Source organism: Leguminivora glycinivorella, chromosome 10 (genome assembly GCF_023078275.1).
Source record: "Leguminivora glycinivorella isolate SPB_JAAS2020 chromosome 10, LegGlyc_1.1, whole genome shotgun sequence".
Classification (NCBI taxonomy): domain Eukaryota; kingdom Metazoa; phylum Arthropoda; class Insecta; order Lepidoptera; family Tortricidae; genus Leguminivora; species Leguminivora glycinivorella.
In genome coordinates, this window is record NC_062980.1 from 16,643,719 (window position 1) to 16,662,465 (window position 18,747).

At 37.5% G+C, this 18,747-nt stretch overlaps 1 protein-coding gene across 1 annotated transcript; it reads right to left on the reverse strand.

The window, feature by feature from the left end:
- Positions 1 to 173: 173 nt before the first annotated feature.
- Positions 174 to 18,192, reverse strand: LOC125230631 (putative inorganic phosphate cotransporter). Its single transcript, XM_048135848.1, has 10 exons — positions 18,019 to 18,192; positions 17,704 to 17,915; positions 8,880 to 9,065; positions 6,582 to 6,720; positions 6,124 to 6,347; positions 4,739 to 4,888; positions 3,786 to 3,918; positions 3,310 to 3,431; positions 2,467 to 2,589; positions 174 to 973 (listed from the first exon to the last, which is right to left on the reverse strand). Exons 1-10 carry the CDS (start codon positions 18,149 to 18,151, stop codon positions 806 to 808), a joined length of 1,590 nt encoding a protein of 529 aa, XP_047991805.1. The 5' UTR covers positions 18,152 to 18,192; the 3' UTR covers positions 174 to 805.
- Positions 18,193 to 18,747: the final 555 nt, after the last annotated feature.

Consider the following 18,747-nt stretch of genomic DNA (forward strand, 5'->3'; position numbering starts at 1 on the left):
GACATATTCGAAGAACAAAAATTACAAATAATATCTACAGCAAATGTGCGTCAGAATCATCTGTAAGCTCAACTGTCGCTGTAATATCGAAGGAGATATGTAGTGAAGTAAACATATTTTAATAGGTATGCTTTTAAATTTTGCTCAGATAGGGAACTAATAAAACCAATAAATAATTATTCTACCTTTATTTCATTATAATAGAGCACCATAGGGCAATTATTTTCACAAGTTGCTATACTGTTTATTATGATGAATGTAATAACAAAGATGATGAAGAGAAAACCGAAGGATATGTGGAGCGTGGTACTGAATTGAAGAAAGATGAATGAACTTAGGCAAAACAAATGTAAGAGACGAATGTTGATGGACTGAGAGCGATTGGTAGGTTCAAAAATCGATAAATGATGGATTGTGGTAAAAAGAAAAGAATGGTATGTGTGTTCTGCCAAACCAACAGAACCTGAGATAGATAAGGGCAGCTTCTTCCTGCCTTTATCACATTGGTTAAACACTACTTTTCGGGCCATTCCGGCTCCATATGGCTGGCATTGCTACGTAGCAATAATTAGAGTTGTTACTCCTCGGCGTCTTTTTACGTCTGCTAACTACACATAAGATTGATTTTTGACAACCCCAATAGTCGAATGGGATATTGCCATGCAATTTTGATAGGGACAGCTCGATTTTATCTTGTCCGCTGTTAGCCTTTGATTTTGTACAAAGTATACTTTCCGTCTTTTAAGTTTTTCTTCTGTGGTCGTGCTTCAAGGACATTAAATACAGTCAGCTACTGATTCTGATTCTAAATCATTGGTTTTTCCTCATCGCTTTCAATATTCGCTTTCGTATTTTCTTTCGGGGTATTCCACTCCTGCAACTCTGCTGATCCAATAGCGACATACACTATATCAGTAATTATATAAAATCCTGCCGCTACCAAAAATACCTTCCTCCAAAGGAATTCACTCGTCTGAAATTGATAAAACATATAATTATGTTAATTTTATTTGAGGCTAATAACAAAGAATCTCGCTATCATAAGTTGACGACCGGTCTGGCGCAGTCGGTAGTGACCCTGCCTGCTGCGCCGCGGTCCCGGGTTCGAATCCCGGTAAGGGCATTTATTAGTGTGATGAGCACAGATATTTGTTCCTGAGTCATGGATGTTTTCTATGTATATAAGTATTTATATATTAGGTATATATACGTACTTGTCGGAAATGATAAACGAACTTGGCATCGAAGAGGTCAACTCCTTTAAACTATTAGGATTAAATATAGACACAAATCTAAATTGGAAAACGCACATTGAAGAAGTTCGAAATAAATTATCACGTTTTATATTTGCATTGAGTGTATTGAAAAGAAACACAAACGTAGAATGTGCACTTTCGGCATATTATGCTTATGCTTATGCATGGTTACGGTACGGAGTAATCCTATGGGGAAATAGCACAGACGCCGAAGACCTATTTATAGCCCAAAAAAAATGCGTTCGCGTGATAGCTAACACCCGACAACCAGAAAGCTGTCGACCACTTTTTGTAGACCTCAAGCTTCTTACCTTACCGTGTATATACATATTGGAGGTCGGACTATTTGTGAGAAAACACATAAGTGACTTTCAGTTTGTTAAAAGCGCGCGTAGAAATAATCTTCTAGTACTTCCAGAACCTAAATTAGCTTTATATAAAAACGGACCTTATTACCAATCAATAAAAATATATAATAAAATCCCCGAATCTATCAAACAAGCCCAAACATTCAATATATATAGAAATCAACTTAAATCGTGGTTAATTAGTAAAACATTTTATTCTTACCAAGAATTTATGACAGATGAATCTTAATTATTGCATTTTATAGCATTGATGAACATACAATATTTATAGGTACCTTTTATGACATCTTTCAATTCTTATCTGTTAAGTAATATAATTAAATGATAATAAACAATAATAATAATGTAATTAGATGATAATTCGACTTCTTTGTAATGTAATGTATTTTTTTTTGTTTTTATTTAAGTTAGTGTATATATATAGTTATGTTGCTATGCCCTCTCAGGGTTCATGTTGAGACTGTGTTTTATACTTAGCCTAAGATCATTATGTATACACATGAATTGCAATAAAGCATTGAATTGAATTGAATATATCGTTGTCTGAGTACCCACAGCACAAGCCTTCTTGAGCTTACCGTGGGCCTCAGTCAATCTGTGTAAGAATGTCCCATAATATTTATTTATTTATTTAATATTTATAAGTTGACATGAAACATGAAAATGATTACTCGTATCATGAACATTATCATGTATTTTTATGGGGCTTTTTCCTACCGGTTCAGCCGAAGTGACAATCAATCAATCAATCAAAATGCAGTCTGGCTCTGTCACGTCACTACAGAAGAACTATAGAGAGCTGGCTACACGGCTAAGTAACCAGTGAGTTTGGTCATACTTACAACATCTTCAGCGAGTAAAAACCCTGCAACTACAGGTGCCAGGGACCCAAAAAGGTTTGATACAGCATTGCTAATACTCATCATGGTGCCAGCAAAGTTTGGAGCCAAGTCGATATGGTTTACCTGTCAAGATAAATCAATATACTATTATAATCATGGTATTTTTGTATGATAGAGGTACTCCGATGATAGGTAACAGACTAAAGTATTAAGGACTTTATTATTGACGTATAATTATATTTATCATGTAAATGTGTGCGAAATATTATTTATAATAAAATTGACCACTAGCTTGATATGCTTGCAATGCTTACATATATAATACGAAGGAATACAAAGTTGTATATGACGTCCCCAATTCGCATTGCGCTGTCGTCAGGACTATACACCGTATTTTTTTGTTTTCCGTTAACTTCGACACGCAGTTTAAGGTTTATCATTGGAAACCACCCTTTATATCAGTTTTTGTTGAATTCGAATTTTTTTTTTCATTTCCATACATAATAAATGGATTAATTAGTATGAGAGGACCTTAATCATAACATTAAAGTCATTGTCATGTGCTTGACCGCCCGCACATGTCAAAACGAATAACATTAGGAAGTGGTATGGGACGCCACACACACGTGTTCAGTATTTTTTTTTAATAATTCGATAACCGTACGAGTTAAGATGTTAAGTTTCTTAGAGAAATTGATTATATTTTAACTCAAGAATCTTCCCTTAAAGTTAACGGAATTCAATAAAAACAGGGTCCATCCCCAAGCCATCTCATGTATGAAAAGAGGCCTGTGACATATGTATCAATTATTTATGCAAGTAGGCAAATTAGGAAGAACTTACGCTCCAGCCCAAATTAGCGGAAATCTTAAAAGCGCACGTCAGAATTAAAATAGTTTCGACTACGACAATGTCTTTCTTAACGTATGCCAACGCGATAAGCCCCACTGCCGCTGGTATACAACCTGAAAATATGAAAAGTGAGGTATCATCACATGTCCGGCAATTATAGACAAAACGGAGAAATTTTAGGAGCAAGTATTTTGATACGACAAAACAGACTGAATTTAATTAAGAAAACCAAACGCAAAGAATTAAAAAAGAAATCACTTAATTATGTAAAAAAAAATAACCTATAAATCTAATAACATTACTTTATGATGCCACGAGAAACAAACAAACATTACTTGACACCGATAAATAAGCGGAAGAGGTACACCGCATAACTTTCAATAAAGTACCTAATCATTATTCGAGAAGTTCATTCAAAGTTGCTTAATAGTTATGTTAAAGTATGTTATAAAATAAAAATTCCTCACCTAATGTCTGTGCCAATTTTCGAGTATTGGTTACACTTAACCACTTTTTTACAATGAGCATGTCGGTGAACCAACTGAAGAAGAAATTGGTAAACCACATCACCAAGAAAGGCAATGCCGTGAGAAGGCCATTCTAAAAGATAATAAGATATTTTTATTATTCTTTATATTGTTTACACAAATTCTAGCTTAGGTAAGCTATGAACACTAGTTAGAGTAATTTTTCTTTACATTTATTAGATAGTTGAAGAAAAAAAACGGTGTGAAAAGAAAAGGGTAAATTCATCCATCAAAGTTATCATATCTGTCTTTTAAATTGTTCAAATAAAAAGTCTATCAAATATCAACTCAAATATAACTTGTTTTTGTTAATATAATAAAAGAGTGATCTAACAGATTTTGGTTTCATTAAAAATATCTTGTGGGCAATGTTACCTTACTACTTAGATAGCGATACTAATTATGTTTTCCACTCACTAGCTCGGAAACACGTGTTTTGTCCTTTAATACCAGCGGGTAAAAACGCATTTTATCCACTAGTGGGTAAAATAATTTGACCTTGAATAAAGTCAAATTAACTGCTTTAAAATTGATAAAAGTAGATGAATCTAGAAATAAAGATGATTTACCACCTGTGGAACTACTGGAAGCAGTGATAAACGCATTTTTTGCGTTGTAGTTTCCTCGCTGTAGTGAGGGGAAAAGTTTTGTGTTACACTTGGGTGCAAATGTATTTTACTTCTCGTGTGTTAAAAAACTCGCAAGTTCAGGATTCTATTCTCGAACCACTCGCTTCGCTCGCGGTTCAACTATAGAATCCTTTCACTTGCTCGTTTTTCAATTCCACACTCGGCGTTAAAATACAAAAAGTTGTGTTGTAAAAAGTTGTAAAAGTTGAACGGGGGGCAAAGGCCCCCTTGTATAACAAATAATTATTGTAGTATTAAACTTACAGCTTTTATATTGACCTTCATGACTTTGTCCATAAAAGCAGGGACCTCTGTGTACAACGTCAGCTGACCCCAAGTCTGTCCTATATGTGCTACTACTATAGCATATAGCGCTTTGCATCGTAGTAATTTCGCCCATGGAACTTTCAGGTGCTAAAACAATACCTAACATTATTGCATCTGTTGAATGTCGCATTATATGTATTTTGCATAAGTAGTAAAGTCGGTGAACAGCCTTACTAAAACAAAACTTCATTCGTCAAGACTCTTGGTAATATAGGTAATCAATCAATCAAGATTTTCTACCATCTTAGTAATAATATGTGCGTGCAAAGCCTTGCAGATCTTATTTATTGTAGAGTGTACTTTGAGGGTTGATAGTAGTCCAACCCCGTCTGTTATCCACAATAGGTACGTGCTCCGAAGTTTTCTGGCTCCCGACTGTCCATGTGCCCTCTAAGTGGTTATAGGATCCAGCGGAGACAAATGTATATTAAATGAACAGAAGAAAAGGCAAACCTCTCAAAAATTTCACCTGAATCCAAGAGAAACAAAATTTAAAATTGCAAACGGGACTTAATCGTGTATTTACTATGTTTTCAACACTATGTTTTAAACATTAACCTCCGACGTCTCAAGGACGGCATTGTCCCCGTGATCTCGGAGCAGACTGGCTGAAGTTGACATCAACATCTTCTAGCTACCCGCACTTGGTCCTCAAGTGGACTCACGATATTCGGTTTTTCAACCTGCGATATTTGTTTCTTCTTGCATTTACTAATGACCGGGTTCCATGTGGATGAGATATTAAAACCTTCGTCTCAATTGAAATTTTTATACTTCTTAATTTCAATGGCTTCATGTATTTTTCTACTATAATACCCACGATCTGTAGAGAGGATTTTAGGGTTGTGAAGCTCAATCCAATGGTTAGACCCTGACCACGTGCTCAGCAATGGCAGACTTGTTCACCTGGCGATTTTTGACAGCTGCGATATGTTCCTTGACCCTTTCCGCTATAGTAAATACGCGATTAAGTCCCGTTTGCAATTTTAAATATGTGTAAAAATCGTGAAAGTTTGAATCAGAGAAACAAAATTGTTGCGAAATTGAAATACTTATATCTCGCAAAATCTTATGGGCAAGACTCCATTTATTGTTTAAACTAGTATTTACAGTTATCAATCTTACGTATAGATGTATGTTTCCTTTTGTCTCTTTGCTTAAATCGTTTGAACCGACTCAATAGTCTTGTCAGTGTCGTCTCGAAACTACCTTCTCTCTGTCTCGCTGCGCTTGCTTATCTTCGCTTAACCTACTAACAAACATTGGGATGGAAGGATAAAACATAATTATTTCCCAATATTTTTTCATTAAGTTATTTTTACCTTTCCTTTTGTCCCAGCCTGCCCTAAAGCTTCTTCAATATACTGCCTCTCAGCAACAGATATTCGCGGATGCTTAGCTGGCGAATCAGCTCCAAAGAACCATAGAACAGCCCCCACGGATAATGAAATAATTCCATAAAAACGGAAAATCCCGGGCCAACCAAGTGGAGAAGCCGCTATGAAGCCTGTTATTGGTAGTCCTAAAACGGTTCCTAATGCTTGTCCTGAAATTACACACACTTTATTTAATAAAATTTCTCACACATTCTGTTTGTTTTTTTGTTGAGTACTTGACGTTACTTTTAGTATTTGAGAAGCAAGCAGGAGGAATATCAGTTAAGCCCTACTCCCTAGCAGAGGGTAACGTGATTTATTTAGCAAGAGAGTGGAGAAATATAATTAGAGCCCCACCAAAAAGTAACGGAATAGAAAGAAGAAGAAGAAGAGACAATATCTACCTCCGTATGCAAACGCTGACAATCTGCCTCGTTCCTCCAAAGGGGCCCATTTCCCAAACGCCGTGTGCATGCCTGGTATGAAACAAGACTGACTCAGGCCTTGAATCATTCGGAATATCACGACAAATATCCAACTTCCCTAAAAATATATAGTTATTTGTTATACAAGGGGGCAAAGTTATATTTTAACGCCGAGTGTGGAATTTTTTTAACACACGAGAAGTAATATACATTTGCACCCGAGTGTAACACAAAACTTTTCCCCTCACTATATAGCGCGGAAACTACAACGCAAAAATGCGTTTATCACTGCTTCCAGTAGTTCCACAGGTGGTAAATCATCGTTATTACTAGATTCACCTACTTTTATCAATTTTAAAACAGTTAATTTGACTTTATTCAAGATCAAATTACTTTACCCACTAGTGGATAAAATACGTTTTTACCCGCTGGTATTAAAGGACAAAACACGTGTTTCCGAGCTAGTGAGGGGAAAAATACATTTTAATTTTATGTCTCTTTACTAACCCTAGATCTAAGTGTTAATGTATTACTAACAAAATATGGACTTTTGTTCGAAATAAATGCAATTTATTATTATTATTATTATAAACACACCAGTATTTCCAAAAGAACCATAGAGGAATAAGTAAGGGAATCGAGTGACGCGTGATTGTCGCTAAATGTCACTTAACTATGCCTATACAAATAACCCGCATTTACTCCATATATCAGGAGTTACAACTCTTCCCTTACTTATTCCTCTATGAAAAGAACAGTGCTTATGAAACGCTTGAGGCACTGGCACTGTTAGCAATTAAGGGGTTCAATAAAACTAAATCCTGATATTATAGGTAACGGTTGTCAGTTCGTTGCCCACACCACAATTAACTTTCGACATAGTCTCACAGTCGACTTTTAATACATCCACGAGAACGGCAGTGTTTTTTTTTGTCGGATAAAGCAAATACAAACAAACGTGATGCACTGCACGCTGTGAAAATTCGAGCGCTTTTATTGCTCTCGCATGTAAACAGTCGGTCGACGCACGACGGACGCGGTCCAACCTTTAAGATGATACAGGAGGGGCCAATTCTAAATACAAACGCCCTCAACTATTTCCTCCCTGGTCTTTGAAGATAGAGCAATGATTTAATCACAACTGATTATTATTCTCAGTATTTATTTTCTTTCTTAGGTTAGGTATTTTACAATATGTATATAAAAATAAAATATAAAAACATTTACAAAACAATATAAAAACATTTAAACATATTATAAAAAACCTAACCTAGGGTGCCGCCAGCAGCGGGGTAGGGCCCAAGCTGCCGGTGGTTAGGGCTGCAGAGAGAGGAACCGTCGAACTATCCGCGCTGTGTCCAAGATCACCGCCTTCTGCATCTGGCCCTTGATCCAGCCACCTAGCGAGAGTCTCTTAAGATGTTGGTCGAGACTCTTCGCTATGAGACCGTTCGCTGAAACGACTATTGGAACAATGATCGTTGATTCAACATCCCACATGGCGGTTATCTCGTGAGCCAAGTCTAGGTACTTACTGGACTTGTCCTTCTCGGCTTTCACGAGATTCTCATCATGGGGGATGGTGATGTCAACGAGCACTGCCCGGCGTTGCGGTCGATCTATTATTACAATGTCAGGCTTATTGGCTACAATAGTCCTGTCAGTGATAATAGATCGATCCCAATAGAGCGTGGCACGACCATTTTCGAGAACTGGCGCAGGTAAGTACTTGTAGTACGGTACGGTCATTATTATTATTTTTATCTGTGTCCCACCGTTTTTATTTTTTTGATATTCTTATTTTTAAAGACAATTATGATTATGGCGCAAAAAAGAAGTGGTGTTCAAAAATGGTAACAATTAGGCCAGAAATTTATACGACACAGATTATTTAATTGCTATTCAGATTCTCCAATTTCAAGGAAGCAGTCGAGAGCGGAACCTCGATTTTAAAGATTTTTCGCAATATCTTTCAACTGAGTTGTTCTGAATGGGTAATTTTTTTTAGATAAATTTAGTTAATAGTGTATTTAACGAAAATTCCCAATTTGAAATGGGGACTCCTTTCCATTTTAGAATTTTCGCTCCTGTATTGTCTTAAAGTTGTCAAAGCGGACCCCAGGCTCCCATGAGCCGTGGCAAATGCCGGGATAACGCAAGGAGGATGATGATTGTCTTAAAATGTCTTTAAAAATGTCTAAAGTGGTGTAAAAGTAAGATTATGAAATATAATCCTTCCTGTAAGGCCCAGATAAATAGGTATTTTTTTAAACTTACATAGTATGCAGCCCAAGGTGTACAAAAAGATACCACCCCATTTATTACCAGTGCGCCCGTAAGAAGATACCTGGTACCATACCGGTGAGCTATTTGGCCTGCTGGTATCTGTAAAATCATGTATCCCCAGGAAAATGCAGCTAACATGTAGTCCTGAGTTTTTTTGTTCCATGAAAACGTCGGGAACTGGAAGAGAAAAAATGGCTAAATAAGTAATAAAAGGTGCGTTGGGGTATGCTGAGATCAGGGGCATGGTCGTCTGTAAATTCAATTCAAATAAAATATTAAAAATTCTATTTTTATATGACATAAAATGTGATTGTGTTTAGTATGATAAAACGTCCCACTTTGTCGGTTACCATGAAGGCGAGATTTAGGTATGTTTATATATGAATAAACTGACAAAGCGGCTTTATAGTAATCGACAAAGTGGGACGTTTTCCCGTGCACACCCACAAATAAGGTCTCTATTATACTAAGGATCTATTAAACATGGCGCCCGCATTGCTTTGCGATTTTAGTTACATTGTGGACTGTTGAGGTTAGATAGTGTCTGACCAGCCGAGTCGCTGCACAAGCATTTTTTCAGAATTCTATATATGGCAACAATTTTACATGTAAAACTGACTGTCACCCTCTGTTCGTACATAACCTCAACCTTTGTCTCAGTGCATTTATTACGGATGTTATAATGGCTAAACCGATCAGGAGAAGTGTGAGAAGCATGCTATTTTCGATATCTGTAACTGGAATCAGGTTCGAAATGATGAAAATGAACGAATACTGAAAAAAAAAAAAAACAAATATTCGCACTATGCTTCGGGTTACCAGCTAAAGATTTTTTTGAATTTGCCGGTTTTTTTTTGTGCAGCGTGCAGCGATTCGATGGTTTACAATACATTGTTATTTTAAGTTTAATTTTAGATTTATATTCTATATTCTGTATATTAAATTTTCTCAAAAATCAACGAGTAAAAAGTTTGGAGCAAGTTTTGGTGCAAAGTAGCCCCGTTTTACGGTTCTAATATGGAACAGCCATTTTTTTTTCGTAATTAAGTACTTACATCAATCATTTAATTTTATTTCATATTATGAAACACGATACTCTAATTAGGTCCAATTTGTATTAAAATTATGCGAGACTGACAGGTATTATTGCCCCAATGCGGCTATCTATCAGGTGTTATTTCTATGACAAAAAAATCACTCAATCTCGTTTCGCTCGCGGTCATTTTCTTTCTGATCTGCACCCCTGACCTTTCCCCATCAATTTGCTGGGATATTGAGGCTCAGATGGATGGGTGCTTTTTAACACGCTTTTATTAGGTCGTCGTGTATGTAACTATGTATGTAATGGAATCTAAGGAAGCTAATTTAACCATCTTCCAGGAGTCGTAGCGTAATGAAAATTGGCAGCTATATGTAGTTCCGATGACAATACAATAATATGGCACTGTTGAGCTGATCTGATGATGGAGTCGGAAGATATGAACTGGAACTACATGATGGAACATCGTATCATAGCCGTTTTTGGGTTTCTTAGAAAAGTCTTGAAATGAACTTTGACTACAATTAGGTTTCAAGGTCTGATGATGAAGCCGAAAGATATGAACTGGAACTACATGATGGAACATCATATCATAGCTGTTTTTGGGTTTCTTAGAAAAGTCTTGTAATGAACTTTGACTACGATTAGGTTTCAAGGTCTGATGATGGAGCCGGAAGATATGAGCTGGAACTACATGATGGAAAATCGTATTATAGCTGTTTTTGGGCTTCTTAGAAAAGTCTTGTAATGAACTTTGACTACGATTAGGTTTCAAGGTCTGATGATGGAACCGGAAGATATGAACTGGAACTACATGATGGAACATCGTATCATAGCTGTTTTTGGGCTTCTTAGAAAAGTCTTGTAATGAACTTTGACGACGATTAGGTTTCAAAGTCTGATGATGGAGCCGGAAGATATGAACTGGAACTACATGATGGAACATCGTATCATAGCTGTTTTTGGGCTTCTTAGAAAAGTCTTGTAATGAACTATGACTACGATTAGGTTTCAAGGCCTGATGATGGTGCCGGAAGATAAGAACAGAAAAGGGGGGGGGGGGCTCGAGGGGGGAAGCATGAAAGAAAGATCAACGTAGTATTTAGAATAACTTTGGTTAGCGTTTTCTTGTGACCTTTCAGAGCAAACAAAGGGGGCTCGGGGGCGAAGCCCCGCATGAAAGAAAGATCAACGTAGTATTTAGAATAAGTTGGGTTAGCGTTTTATTGTGACCTTTAAGAGCAAACAAAGGGGGGCTCGGGGGGCGAAGCCCCCCGCATGAAAGAAAGATCAACGTAGTATTTAAGATAAGTTGGGTTAGCATTTTCTTGTGACCTTTAAGAGCAAACAAAGGGGGGCTCGGGGGGCGAAGCCCCCCGCATAAAAGAATGATAAACGTTGTATTTAAAATAAGTTGGGTTAAGGTTTTCTTGTGATGCTTAAGAGTAAAGAAAAGGGGGCTCGGGGGCGAATCCCCCGCATGAAAGAAAGATCAACGTAGTATTTAGAATAAGTTGGGTTAGCGTTTTCTTGTGACCTTTAAGAGCAAACAAAGGGGGCTCGGGGGCGAAGCCCCCGCATGAAAGAAAAATCAACATAGTATTTAAGATAAGTTGGGTTAGCATTTTCTTGTGACCTTTAAGAGCAAACAAAGGTGGGCTCGGGGGCGAAGCCCCGCATGAAAGAAAGATCAACGTAGTATTTAGAATAAGTCGGGTTAGCGTTTTCTAGTGACCTTTAAGAGAAAACAAAGGGGGCTCGGGGGCGAAGCCCCCGCATGAAAGAAAGATCAACGTAGTATTTAAGATAAGATGGGTTAGCGTTTTCTTGTGACCTTTAAGAGCAAACAAAAGGGGGCTCGGGGGCGAAGCCCCCGCATAAAAGAAAGATTAACGTAGTATTTAAAATAAGTTGGGTTAGCGTTTTCTTGTGACCTTTAAGAGCAAACAAAGGGGGCTCGGGGGCGAAGCCCCCGCATGAAAGAAAGATCAACGTAGTATTTAAGATAAGTTGGGTTAAGGTTTTCTTGTGATCCTTAAGAGTAAAGAAAAGGGGGCTCGGGGGCGAAGCCCCCGCATGAAAGAAAGATCAACGTAGTATTTAGAATAAGTTGGGTTAGCGTTTTCTTGTGACCTTTAAGAGAAAACAAAGGGGGGCTCGGGGGCGAAGCCCCCCCCCCGCATAAAAGAAAGATCAACGTAGTATTTAAAATAAGTTGGGTTAGCGTTTTCTAGTGACCTTTAAGAGCAAACAAAGGGGGCTCGGGGGCGAAGCCCCCGCATGAAAGAAAGATCAACGTAGTATTTAAGATAAGTTGGGTTAAGGTTTTCTTGTGATCCTTAAGAGTAAAGAAAAGGGGGCTCGGGGGCGAAGCCCCCGCATGAAAGAAAGATCAACGTAGTATTTAGAATAAGTTGGGTTAGCGTTTTCTAGTGACCTTTAAGAGCAAACAAAGGGGGCTCGGGGGCGAAGCCCCCGCATGAAAGAAAGATCAACGTAGTATTTAAGATAAGTTGGGTTAAGGTTTTCTTGTGATCCTTAAGAGTAAAGAAAAGGGGGCTCGGGGGCGAAGCCCCCGCATGAAAGAAAGATCAACGTAGTATTTAGAATAAGTTGGGTTAGCGTTTTCTTGTGACCTTTAAGAGAAAACAAAGGGGGCTCGGGGGCGAAGCCCCCGCATGAAAGAAAGATCAACGTTGTATTTAAAATAAGTTGGGTCAGCGTTTTCTTGTGACCTTTTAGAGCAAACAAAGGGGGCTCGGGGGCGAAGCCCCCGCATGAAAGAAAGATCAACGTTGTATTTAAAATAAGTTGGGTTAAGGTTTTCTTGTGATCCTTAAGAGTAAAGTAAAAAAGGGGGCTCGGGGGCGAAGCCCCCGCATGAAAGAAAGATCAACGTAGTATTTAGAATAAGTTGGGTTAGCGTTTTCTTGTGACCTTTAAGAGCAAAAAAGGAGGGCTCGGGGGCGAAGCCCCCGCATGAAAGAAAGATCAACGTAGTATTTAAGATAAGTTGGGTTAGCGTTTTCTTGTGACCTTTAAGAGCAAACAAGGGGGGCTCGGGGGCGAAGCCCCCGCATGAAAGAAAGATCAACGTAGTATTTAGAATAAGTTGGGTTAGCGTTTTCTTGTGACCTTTAAGAGAAAACAAAGGGGGCTCGGGGGCGAAGCCCCCGCATAAAACAAAGATCAACGTAGTATTAAAGATAAGTTGGGTTAGCGTTTTCTTGTGACCTTTAAGAGCAAACAAAGGGGAGCTCGGGGGCGAAGCTCCCCCCCCCCCCCCCGCATAAAAGAAAGATCAACGTAGTATTTAAAATAAGTTGGGTTAGCGTTTTCTAGTGACCTTTAAGAGCAAACAAAGGGGGCTCGGGGGCGAAGCCCCCGCATGAAAGAAAGATCAACGTAGTATTTAAGATAAGTTGGGTTAAGGTTTTCTTGTGATCCTTAAGAGTAAAGAAAAGGGGGCTCGGGGGCGAAGCCCCCGCATGAAAGAAAGATCAACGTAGTATTTAGAATAAGTTGGGTTAGCGTTTTCTTGTGACCTTTAAGAGAAAACAAAGGGGGGCTCGGGGGGCGAAGCCCCCCGCATGAAACAAAGATCAACGTAGTATTTAAGATAAGTTGGGTTAGCGTTTTCTTGTGACCTTTAAGAGCAAACAAAGGGGGGCTCGGGGGGCGAAGCCCCCCCGCATAAAAGAAAAATCAACGTAGTATTTAAAATAAGTTGGGTTAGCGTTTTCTAGTGACCTTTAAGAGCAAACAAAGGGGGCTCGGGGGCGAAGCCCCCGCATGAAAGAAAGATCAACGTAGTATTTAAGATAAGTTGGGTTAGCGTTTTCTTGTGACCTTTAAGAGCAAACAAAGGGGGGCTCGGGGGGCGAAGCCCCCCGCATAAAAGAAAGATAAACGTTGTATTTAAAATAAGTTGGGTTAGGGTTTTCTTGTTACCCTTAAGAGTAACGAAAAGGGGGGCTCGGGGGCGAAGCCCCCGCATAAAAGCAAGATTAACGTAGTATTTAAAATAAGTTGGGTTAACGTTTTCTTGTGACCTTTAAGAGCAAACAAAGGGGGGCTCGGGGGCGAAGCCCCCGCATAAAAGAAAGTTCAACGTTGTATTTAAAATAAGTTTGGTAATGGTTTTCCTGTGACCCTTAAGAGAAAATAAAGGGGGGCTCGGCAAAAAAGAAATACTTAAATTTTGTTTGAATTAGTTGAAATGTGAGAATATTTTCTAATCGAGTCAAACAAAATCCACTAGCTGAGAGCTTCAAAACAATGTACCTATGGCGAAAGTATGTCTCTCTAATGTCTTCAAAAAGTCCACGATGGCACATGTCTATATTGTCTATCTTTTACGGATAACTTACTAGGTATAAACATTTTTATGATAATACCGTAATAAAAAGGTAGCCGCTAGTTATTATTAAGTAGCAATTAGCAATAAGTACACGTTAAGCCACAAATGGCATGTAAAATCCGCCTACTTGAAATAAATTTATGTATAAATGTTAAAAGTATTTCATTATTAATGACTAAAAAGTATAAAATAAATTAATAGTTTAAAAAACACTATAAAACACGCTTTTATAAATGCACGTAAAAGCCAAAAATAAATTATGGATCGTTCAAGTTGTCTCTATTTGTGAGCTGAAGTTTAAAAACTATGTGCTTTTAATTATAATATTTGATTGTAAAAGCGTGGGGCGCTGGAACAGGAAAGACTTTCTTGTAAACAAATACTAATCCGAACTTCCTGGCGAATGAAGTTGCATAAGAACATAACGTTTACATATGCCGCCTAAGGGTTACCAAAGAGAACCAAAGATATCTCGTCCACGAACAAGAACTCTGCATCCTGTCACTGTAGACACTTTCCCCTTTTGTACTTTGATTACCGGAAAAAAGCGGCGTTCTAAGTGTCGGTGACTGTCGACTCTCCTCGCTACTAGCGCATATTTTGTCTGAGTTCGACAAACTGGCACCTACTTTGAACACTGACTTTTAATTGATTTGACTGTTTAATGTAGAACCTACTAGTCATGCTGCAACTCCAGTTAGCGCGTCAATCTGTGTAACCTCCTTCCCGTAACATAGCATAATTTGATTTATCAGCAAGTTATACAAAAAGTCTTTCCTGTTCCAGCGCCCCACGCTTTTACAATCAAATATTATAATTAAAAGCACATAGTTTTTAAACTTCAGCTCACAAATAGAGACAACTTGAACGATCCATAATTTATTTTTGGCTTTTACGTGCATTTATAAAAGCGTGTTTTATAGTGTTTTTTAAACTATTAATTTATTTCAAACCAAAATTAAAACGTGTGGCGACCAATTTTATTTTATTTTGATGCTCGAAAAGCTTTACATTATAAATTCATTTTTTTAAAGGACCCTTTATAAAATTAGCTATACACTTTTAATAAATATTATGTATTTCTCAATATGTTGAAATACTATCATAATATTATTTTATACAATCGTGATATAATACAAAGCTTTTCAGTCGAGTACCATGTTTAGGCCACGAAGCTTGCTGAGTGGCCTAATAGTATGGTACGAGATTGAAAAGCTTAATTATATCACTATTGTATACAATACTTTTTCTACGAGTCATCATCTTTATCATCAATGGACGAAAAATAAATTAATGTTAATGGCGTCGTTCACCGTCGTATTCAACATCGAATTACTTTGCAACCAATTGTTTGTAATAACCGTCTGTGATTGGTCGATAACGCGATAGATAAAAAAAATGTGTTTCAGATGCAGACAAATTTGCCGGTATCGCAAATTAGTATAGAACTTGTATGAAGTTCTATTTATAAAATTATTACAGTTAACTAAAAGTGAACTGTAATGAAATATTATAGTTGACTTGTAGTTTAGTCTGTGATGTCCTAATTGACAGATTAAAGTCGACGAGTAGGAAAATGTTTTTGCACAATAGCAAGAAAACGTTAGCAGAGAAGTTTAATTCCTATGTTAATATTAATGATAAGATAAACTTAATACAACGACGACGTTATATTTGTTTGATGATTGCTATCGACTACCGTTTCCTTAAGAGATATTGAAACACTGACCTTGGAGCGTCAGAATCGTTGACGTCAATTTGCACGTCTACATAAGGACAAACATTGGGAACTTAATGAATTAAAAACATTACACAATTTTTTTTCTGAAATTTGCTTGACGTCATAAATTTATACATTTATTCTCAGAAATGCATTTGCCCTCAGAAATGCGTAGTTAAAATCTTTCGGTTATCTCATTACAACGTGTATGTATAGAAAGCATATGACAGCACAGGAACAAAACGTTTATACATTTATAAATAAATGATAATTTAAAAATAATTATTTTGAATTTGATGAATTTTAACAACCATAGGTGCCTTAACCATGTCTTACGGTAGTATTTTTTTTGTATTTTTCAATTAATAAGCTCGCTCGCTCGCTCGCTTAGCACTCATAGTACAAGCTTTGCTTAGTTTGGGGCTAAGTTAATCTATTAGGACATTTTTACATAGATCGGCTGAGTCTCACGGTAATCTTTTTTTTTTATGGGATAGGAGGCAAACGATAATAATAAATCACGTATTTATGACAGTACGAGCAAATAATCTGATATTAACATATGTTCAATGTGTCGTAGTTAAACTGCTGTTCTAGTAGAAAATATATCGAATTTTCTGACATTTTTTTTGTAAAACATTTCTTTACTTTCAGAGAGTAAACGAGTATAATTGTATTAATCTCAAGCTGAGAAACAGAGAACGAACATGACAGGTCACGAATCACTCCGAAATCATACGATTCCGGGCGAATGCGGAGACATACGACCCAATGGCAATAAGGAGGCACACTGAAAGGTTAAGACAGATGGCGCCAGCTTAAGACGAATTTTGCACATATAAAGAATAAAGACTGCTTTTTACGTCCTCTGTAGGTATTTATAATAGCCATAACACCGGACCATTCCAATGTAATTTGATACGTGAGAGCGAGAAGTTTTTTCTCCCTATCACATATGAAAGTACGTTTACCGGTACTGTGTGGGGCTATTACACCTAGTGACAGGTTGTGAATGACAGTGGCATATCTATGCACTTGCGCAGGCGCCTCCTGGCGGGGTAAAATGTCAGTATGCCTCCTCATTCAAACCTACATTGACATCAGAACGATATCCGGAAGATGTCATTTAGTCATCGTGTATGCCCTTACCAAAACCAGCTAATTGCATGATATCCGAATGACATCATACAATTTTTATGTCCTTATGTTAAAATTGTGCGGCATGACCCTTATTTTATACAAATATTTTAGGTAAGGGTTTAAATTATGTTGTTCAAAACCAAACTCAGTTAAAAATTTGGCTGACAAGAGTGGATGACGACCATGCAGTTTCTTAGGTGCAAGTACATCGTAGTAGGTGGTTACGTCACGCCATTAAAATGTGTTCGAATGGAGACTTTTCAAGTTGTGTTTAATGTTAAATAATTCATATCTTCTAAATTATGAATTTTGGGCTACATGTTTCATACCTTTATTTTCTCTAATAATGTAAATTGTTTCTTTAATTTGTTCGTGTTATGGACGCCCACGGTGTATAATATACTTAAACTTATTTACATAGAAAGCAGCAGAATAAATATATTTGCTCGTCATACAAATAGATGCCCTTACCAGGATTCAAACCGAGGACTATGTACGAAAAACAATATTTGAAGCCATTTATGAAACACAATAGTTGAAGAAATCTGGTACTTACTGGTTCCGTAAAGAATATTCCATTTAGAAGTTCAACACTCCCGAACTCCGTTTGATTATATTCTTCACTAGTTGAAGTATTAGTGAAATCCGATTTTTCTGCATGACCTTGCACCATAGCTACTAAAGCCACTCCCATACAAGTCCGCATGCTGTACGCTACCATCAAACAGACAAACAGAAGGGCAGCTTGTTCATGTCGACGGCCATATCCTGAAGAATCAATACATCAATATATTTCGTTAACAATCCCATGAGACCCCTTTTAAATTCAAAACCGTTATTTTTATCAATATTTGTCAATCCATTAACGCACCTATTTGTTTCGTTGTGTCGCATAATGTCATCTGAGTTTCAGTTTTCTCCACAACATCACTGTTTTTCCTTTCATCGTCTGTTTCGCTATGTATATATTTTTGGAATATTTTTCCATTTTCAAAATCTGACATTTTACACTCTCAAAAGTTACATGTACACGTTTGTACTTTGTCATTAACATTACTGTCAGTGCTTCCTTAGTCAGGCATATAATATAAGTATTCTTATCTTAACAAATATTGACGTTGAGATGATGGTTTGCGCCAATAAAACATATGAAATGCCTCAAAATTCGAAACACGGTTTAATCATCGTGTCATAAAAAATAACCTACGTGATTTGGTTGGATTTAATATTTACATTCGCACCCGGCGGGCAAGCACGGTATGTCTACAGTCTAGACTATGTCATAGACGTCATAGTCATGTCTTTTGTCATAGTCTATGATAAAGACAGACAATAACCTATCCCTTACTGCTGCCACGTTAAATACAAATACCGGTCCTCAATTGAAAACATTGTCCGAAAGCAGGAAAATGTTATAACATTAAGCAAAGACTCACGTGGTTCAAAGCCGGGCGCCGAAGGCCCCTTCTTACTTGAAGACTCGGGCGAATCCCGACTCATGCAGTGCAAAATCATGCAATTTTGGGCGCTTTTAAACTTCGCTCGCGGTTCCTAGTTGGACGCTGAAGACACCCTCTTACTTAAAGAGTCGTACGAAGCC